The 8,063-nt window shown below is 42.5% G+C and overlaps 1 protein-coding gene across 1 annotated transcript; it reads left to right on the forward strand.

Moving 5' to 3' along the window:
- The first annotated feature begins 34 nt into the window (after nucleotides 1-34).
- Nucleotides 35-7,823, forward strand: eapp (e2f-associated phosphoprotein). The gene is made up of 6 exons (XM_020487748.2): nucleotides 35-242; nucleotides 693-880; nucleotides 2,441-2,551; nucleotides 2,692-2,809; nucleotides 5,831-5,956; nucleotides 6,115-7,823. The coding sequence occupies exons 1-6, from the start codon at nucleotides 172-174 to the stop codon at nucleotides 6,419-6,421; spliced, it is 921 nt and encodes a 306-aa protein (XP_020343337.1). The 5' UTR covers nucleotides 35-171; the 3' UTR covers nucleotides 6,422-7,823.
- Nucleotides 7,824-8,063: the final 240 nt, after the last annotated feature.

Below are 8,063 nucleotides of genomic sequence, written 5' to 3' on the forward strand. Positions count from 1 at the left end.
GAACGCCTGGGACTTTTACTTTGAAAAGCGCAAATCGGAAGTAATGTGACATATCAGGAAGTAAGCTACAAGGTCCTGGCGACGAAGCTTTATAAAGTTTCCACCTTTGTTTACCTTTATTTCGACCGTTCTCGTAACTTCATTTGCTAGCTAGAATTCATAAAATACAAAATGAACAGACAAGTAGAGTATGATTCATATGAGATAGAGGAGCCAAGTGATGAAGAAAGAGCTGAGGACAGGTAATTGTGGTTGCATGGTTTGACGTTAGGTAGCGTTTGGCTAGCTAGCACACTAAGAACGCAAGCGGGTCGTCCAATGCAAGCATGGTTGCTGGTGATGCTATCTACTTAACGTTAGTAGCCGAACAGTAACATGCAAACCGATTTCAATGTTAAATGTTTGGGTACAGTATTGTTTCCATATTCTATAGCTTGATTCGCTTGAAGGCCCATTAACGTTACTTGGGCACTGTGAAGTAGGGGTTGGATCTGTGAAGCAGGGTTGGGGTCAATTCCATTTCAACAATTGACTGGATTTAAATGTAATTGAACCCAGTCCTGTTATAAAGAAGTATTTTATTATTAGGGTGCAAAGTTGTGAGTGTTGTTCAAACAGGATCTGACCAATGACTGTTCAATATGAAAACTGTATGACATCAAGACCCTCTTAATTTGTTGCTGTATTTCCAGCTCTGAGGATGAGCTGGATGTGCTCTTGAACGGGACCCCGGATCAGAAGAGGAAGCTCATCCGAGAATACTTGACTGGGGAGAGTGAGTCCTCCAGTGGGGATGAGTTTGAGAAAGAGATGGAGGCAGAGCTCAGCACCACCATCAAGACTATGGAGTGCAAATGGGCGCCACCTACAGCACCAGCAGGTGGGAGTTTTCTTCTAGCATCAATAGTTTTTTTGTGTCATTTTGGCTGGCGGCGGCAGCAATGCACACTGTTGTTCTGTTGTGAATAGAGAGAACACTTCAGCTGCAATTACTGGCCGGGGGTCTGGGAGCATCTAAAGCTAATTTCCTGCATTTCTACACAATCTATGACCCTTTGGGGGTCACTTGTATTGTACATAAGAATAGAATATGTTTCTAAATACTTCTACATGAATGTGGATGCCACCAAGATTATGGATAATCCTGAATGAATCGTGAATAACGAGAAAGTTATAGACACACAAATATCATGAGCATAGTGTTATATACAGACAGTGCACCATGACAGATCTATAACGTTACATTGCTATGCTGACTATGATTGGGGTGGAAATAATATCTAACATTAGCCAACTTTTGTCAGCCATAACAGTACATCAACTGGCGAAAACGAGCCAAGTTAATGTACTTCCGTTGAAACGGGAAGAAACAAAGGTTACAGAACATTTCCATAAACACAACATCTGTTAGATACTGCTACCTGACAGATTGCTAGAGGCTAGAGCTGAACTGGCTGTTAGTTCATTCACTTCAGACAGAACATCAGTCGATTCGAGATGGAACATTAGCTAATGTTACATGTCAGTTACACTACTAGCTCAGCACTGGGAATAAATAACTATTTTTCTGTTAAGTCAAAGAGCAGTTACCTTTCCAGCTCATTCAGTCAAATAAAGAGTAGCCAGTTTCTGCTCAGCTTGCTTTTACAATTCGGGGGGGGGGGGAGCACAACACAACACACACAGACAAAAGCTGCCTCTATTTGCGCACACTGTGGTGTCCACACATTCCTAAATCAAACCGGCTGAAACCACCAAACAACCTACCGCGCTTAGGCCCCCTCATGGTCTTAAAGCACAGCACACCAATGCCTGTTTTTGTATCACAATGCAATGATAAAACTGGGAGGGACAAAAACTTTCCCAGTGAAAGTTGCGCCCCTGTCTATCAATAATATTGTACTGCTAGGGCCTCCTGTGTGGCGCAGTGGTTAAGGGCGCTGTACTGCAGCGCCAGCTGCGCCACCAGAGACTCTGGGTTTGCGCCCAGGCTCTGTCGTAACCGGCCTCGACCGGGAGGTCCGTGGGGGCGACGCACAATTGGCCTAGCGTCGTCCAGGTTAGGGAGGGTTTGGTCGCTAGGGAAATCCTTGTCTCATCGCGCACCAGCGACTCCTGTGGCGGGCCGGGCGCAGTGCGCGCTAACCAAGGTTGCCAGGTGCACGGTGTTTCCTCCGACACATTGGATGGCGCTGTGTTAAGAAGCAGTGCGGCTTGGTTGGGTTGTGTATCGGAGGACGCATGACATGACTTTCAACCTTCGTCTCTCCCGAGCCCGTACGGGAGTTGTAGCGATGAGACAAGATAGTAGCTACGAAACAATTGGATACCACGAAATTGGGGAGAAAAAGCGGTCAAATTCACACAAAAATAAATAATTAATAATAATAATATTGTACTGCTGTACTCGTTAATAACAGTGTCCATTTGTCCATCCCAGGAGAGGCTTTGGGTACCAATGACAATGCTGCAACGCCTGGGTTACCACAGCCAGAGCTTTATGACAATGTTTATTTTGACTCTGATTCTGACGAGGAGGAAACTGCTCCAAGTAAGTGTGTAGCTAGAATTAATCTGTAAACCAAACATTGACTCTGAGGGCACAGATTAAGCCCTAACCTTGGACTTAAAAGGACAGAGTCCTATTGTTGTACAGATGATGCGATATGATTGTTTGATCCTCTTCTGCAGGCAGTTCCTCGGGTCAGAGACGCAGGAAACAGCGATCCATCCCCACCAACGATGAACTGCTGTACGACCCGGATGAGGATGACCGGGATCAGGCATGGGTGGACGCCAAGAGGAGGAGGTAAGCGATGCATCCATCATTCAAAATGTTACAAAAGTATTTTTGTGTGTAATAACAGAGTGAAGTTGGAAAGAATATCCAAATATTTAAGGTCGGTTTCTCGGACCCAGATTAGTAAACCATGCTCAGTGGAGAATTTCCATTGATAGTGCTTTTTAGTCCACGAGTAGGGTTGGTTGTAGTCACATACAGTGCCTTCAGGAGGTATTCAGAACCCTTGAGTTTTTCTAAATTTTGTTACATTACAACCTTATTCTAAAATGGAATAAATAAATCTACAGACAATACTCCATAATGACAAAAACGAAAACAGATTCATAGAAATTTTAGCAGATTTATTAAAACCAAAAACAGAAATACCTTATTAACATAAGTATTCCAACCCTTTGCTATGAGACTCAAAATTGAACTGTTTCCATTGATCTTACTTGATGTTTCTACAACTTGACTGGAGTCCACCTGTGGAAAATTCTATTGATTGGACATGATTTGGAAAGGCACTTACCTGTTTATATAAGGTCCCACAGTTGACAGTGCATGTCAGAGCAAAAACCAAGCCATGAAATCAAAGGAATTGTCCGTAGAGCTCCGAGACAGGATTGTGTCGAGGCACAGATCTGGGGAAGGGTACCAAAACATTTTGGCAGCGTTGAAGGTCCCCAAGAACAGTGTCCTCCATTGTTCTTGAATGGAAGAAGTTTGGAACCATCAAAACTCTTCTTAGAGCTGGGCAAACTGAGCAATCGGGGGAGAAGGACCTTGGTCAGGGAGGTGAGCAAGAACCTGATGGTCACTCTGACATTGCCACTTTCCATGTTGTCTGTTGTCTGTAGCTTGTGAGGTGTGGAAACACTTTGTTGCTTTAATGGATTTTGTCTTGTTGCTTTTTGTTTTATCTAATCAAATCAATCCAATTTTATTTGTCACATACACATGGTTAGCAGATGTTAATGCGAGTGTAGCGAAATGCTTGTGCTTCTAGTTCCGACAATGCAGTAATAACCAACAAGTAATCTAGCTAACAATTCCAAAACTACTACCTTATAGACACAAGTGTAAGGGGATAAAGAATATGTACATAAAGATATATGAGTGAGTGATGGTACAGAGCGGCATAGGCAAGATACAGTAGATGGTATTGAGTGCAGTATATACATATGAGATGAGTATGTAAACAAAGTGGCATAGTTAAAGTGGCTAGTGATACATGTATTACATAAAGATGCAGTAGATGATATAGAGTACAGTATATACATATGAGATGAATAATGTAGGGTATGTAAACATTATATTAGGTAGCAGTGTTTAAAGTGGCTAGTGATATATTTTACATTTCCCATCAATTCCCATTATTTGTTCTATCTGTATGCTATGTCTTGCTTGTCCTATGTTGCTCTGTCTGTATGCTATGTCTTGCTTGTCCTATGTTGCTCTGTCTGTATGCTATGTCTTGCTTGTCCTATGTTGCTCTGTCTGTATGCTATGTCTTGCTTGTCCTATGTTGCTCTGTCTGTATGCTATGTCTTGCTTGTCCTATGTTGCTCTGTCTGTATGCTATGTCTTGCTTGTCCTATGTTGCTCTGTCTGTATGCTATGTCTTGCTTGTCCTATGTTGCTCTGTCTGTATGCTATGTCTTGCTTGTCCTATGTTGCTCTGTCTGTATGCTATGTCTTGCTTGTCCTATGTTGCTCTGTCTGTATGCTATGTCTTGCTTGTCCTATGTTGCTCTGTCTGTATGCTATGTCTTGCTTGTCCTATGTTGCTCTGTCTGTATGCTATGTCTTGCTTGTCCTATGTTGCTCTGTCTGTATGCTGTCTTGCATGTCCTATGTTGCTCTGTCTGTATGCTATGTCTTGCTTGTCCTATGTTGCTCTGTGTGTGCTCACTGCTCATTTATTGTCTGTATTGTAATTGTTTTTAATAACCTGCCCAAGGACTGCGGTTGAAAATGAGCCGGCTGGCTAAAACCGGCACTTTTACTGAAACGTTGATTAGTGTTCACTGTCCCTGTAAAAATAAACTCAAACTCAAACAGAGCTCTAGAGTTCCTCTGTTGAGATGGGAGAACCTTCCAGAAGGACAACCATCAATGCAGCACTCCACCAATCAAGCCTTTATGGTAGAGTGGTCAGACGGAAGTCACTCCTCAGTAAAAGGCACATGACAGCCCTCTTGGAGTTTTCCAAAAGGCACCTAAAGACTCTCAGACCATGAGAAACAATATTCTCTTGTCTGATGAAACCAAGATTGAACTCTTTGGCCTGAATGCCAAGCGTCACGTCTGGAGGAAACCTGGCACCATCCCTACGGTGAAGCATGGGGGTGGCAGCATGCTGTGGGGATGTTTTTCAGCGGCAGGGACTGGGAGACTAGTCAGGATCGAGGCAAAGATGAACGGAGCAAAGTACAGAGAGATCCTTGATGAAAACCTGCTCCAGAGTCCTCAGGACCTCCGACTGAGGCAACGGTTCACCTTCCAACAGGACAACGACCCTAGCCACACAGCCAAAACAACGCAGGAGGGGCTTCGGGACTAGTCTCTGAATGTCCTTGAGTGGCCCAGCCAGAGCCTGGACTTGAACCTCATCGAACATCCCTGCAGGGACCTGAAAATAGCTGTGTAGAAATGCTCCCCATCCAACCTGACAGAGCTTGGGAGGATCTTCAGAGAAGAATGGGAGAAACTTCCAAAATACACTTGTGCCAAGCTTGGAGCGTCATATCCAAGAAGACTCAAAGCTATAATCGCTGCCAAAGGTGCTTCAACAAAGTACTGAGTAAAGGGTCTAAATACTTATGTAAATGTGCATTTAATTTCATTTTTTTATACATTTGCAAAAATGTATACAAAACTCTTTTTGCTTTGTCATTATGGGGTATTGTGTGTAGATTGGTGGGGAAAAAAACAGTTTAAATCATTTTAGAATATCTAACCTAACAAAATTTGAAAAAGTCAAGGGGTCTGAAATACTGAATGCACTGTATGTCAATTATGTTCCCCTATTGCCTATTTGATCAGGTACAACGAAAAGAGAAGATTGCAATCTTCACGAAACAGAAGAGGGCAGTCCCAGGGGCTTCCAAGCAGCGATGCTGTCCTTAACTGCCCAGCATGCATGACCACGCTGTGCCTCGACTGTCAAAGGTAGGAAATAAAGAGTTCATTTGGCTGTGAATATCATCTTGAACTGAACTCACAGCATTTTACACAGCCAAACATTACACCCACTACAATTGTAAAGGTTGAGCAATTCTGGAAAGGATTTTGTCTCAATTGACCTCTTGTTTGTTTTTGTCTACCAGGCATGACAAATACAGGACACAATACAGAGCCATGTTTGTCATGAATTGTACAGTAAACAAAGAGGAGATTTTACGGTACAAAACGCTCAATGAGAAAAATCTGAGGAGCAGAAAGAGGAGGAAAGGGCGTCAACCAGAGCCAACAGCGTCAACCACAATGGAAGCCACAGATTCAGGAGCAGTGTTGGGGATGGGCGGAGAGGAGATCTACCATCCTGTTCAGTGTACGGAGTGCTCCACTGAGGTGGCAGTGCTCGATAAGGACGAGGTCTACCACTTTTTTAACATCCTCGCCAGCCACTGCTGAAGATACACTGTTGTGATATCCCTGATAAGACTTTTGGTGTCTGAATGTACATCACTTTATGGTATTAGACAGGGGTGTAAAGATCATGTAAAGATTTGATGTACAAGCATTGGCCTCCAACATTTTATTAAGTTTACCCCTATGGTATTTATTCAGTTTTTTTTTATAGGTAGAACCAAAGATTTGTATATATTCACACTGTACTGTCTTTGGTTAGGGTATGGACGTCCCAAGGATTCCGGATCGCAATAACCGTTTGTAAATCAGATTTAGAGTCGGGACAGGAAGTGGAAACCGCCCTTTGCGCGTCGCTTTTTCATGTGATTTGAGATTGGTTGAGAAAGAAAGCCGTTAAACATCACTGGGGGGATTAATCTGCACCGGTTGACGGTTGATTGCATTCGTTTTGGAACCGGGCTGCCTCCTGGATGTGAGCTAGGTGCCCTGTTCGAAGCCCACAGGGATATTTGGCTCAAAACAAAAGGGATGTAATTGGCATGTTGAGGATAGAGTCGATTCTGTGATTTCACATGCAAACGTGATTGCTTTTGATAAATGCTTTATCTACCAAGAAATAATCGGCAATCACAAAAAAGACAGAATAAATACAACTTCAAGTTATGGCGTTTTGAAGTTCTCTGGAAGAAAATATCCTGGTTGTGTTACCAGTATATTCTCGTAACGGCTTTATACATGTTGAAGCCTTTGGTGAGAACCATCTTCAGTATCCTTTTTTTTTTTTCAAACAGAATAGTTTGAAAATAACTAGGCTACTAGGTATTTTAGCCGGATAGATAACTAACTACAACCCCTTGCCTTGTAATTTCAAATAGTTAGCAAGTAGCCTATTTGTTGGTTAACATTTTATTGCTGAACAGTAGACTATGAAACGATAACAGTAGGCTATAGCTACTAGCTTAGGTGGTCACAGTGTAGCCTACTGTTGGTGCATTCAAGACAATTCAATATCCAACATAAAAACTCGTAGAAAGATGAGGCCAGGGTTTTCCACTTGGTCAAATCCCGACGTCAGTGATCAGGTTGTAAAGGGGGAGCTCTAGAAAGATGCCAGAGTTTCCAAGTTAGATGACCTTTCCAAACGTTTTTTCCGAGTTCCCAGTTGTTTTGAATGCGGCATCTGTCTCACCTGCAGGCCTAAACGTGTGCATGCGCAACTATTGAGAATTTTAGAACTCCGATCTCATGGATTTCAAAGATTATTTTAATCAGCTTTATCCGGCATAAAAAGTGCATGTTTAGACCTCATGTAGCCTGCAGTAATTGGTGTAGACTGATTTGATATGTTAGGCTACTCAAGTAAGTTGGAAACTTCAAAAAAAGGTGAGGAAGATATGACTATCAAATTAGGCTACTGTTGATCACAACACTGAACAATTATGACTAAAGAATGATTTTATCCCTTTCATAGGCCTGATAAGCAGTGGTGTCTTTTTTTCTTTCTTTTTTTAGCAGTGGTGTGTATTCATGGATGCTAAGGGAAGCCAGGCTCCCCCCAAAAATGTACCAATAAAAATTCAAAACATAAATTGTTTTATCTTTCATAATGTGTTTCATAATTTTCCTTTAATTCCCGAGGCTGAATGTATCTCACAGGAGAAAACATCAGCGCGTGCGAAACAGC

The sequence above is a fragment of the Oncorhynchus kisutch genome, linkage group LG7, assembly GCF_002021735.2.
Source record: "Oncorhynchus kisutch isolate 150728-3 linkage group LG7, Okis_V2, whole genome shotgun sequence".
In the NCBI taxonomy this organism is placed as follows: domain Eukaryota; kingdom Metazoa; phylum Chordata; class Actinopteri; order Salmoniformes; family Salmonidae; genus Oncorhynchus; species Oncorhynchus kisutch.

Coding starts and splice junctions, on each gene's coding strand:
- eapp (XM_020487748.2), top strand. CDS start 172: ATGAACAGACAAGTAGAGTATGATTCATATGAGATAGAGGAGCCAAGT. Junction 881..2,440: donor GCCACCTACAGCACCAGCAG/GTGGGAGTTTTC, acceptor TGTCCATCCCAG/GAGAGGCTTTGGGTACCAAT. Junction 2,810..5,830: donor GTGGACGCCAAGAGGAGGAG/GTAAGCGATGCA, acceptor CTATTTGATCAG/GTACAACGAAAAGAGAAGAT.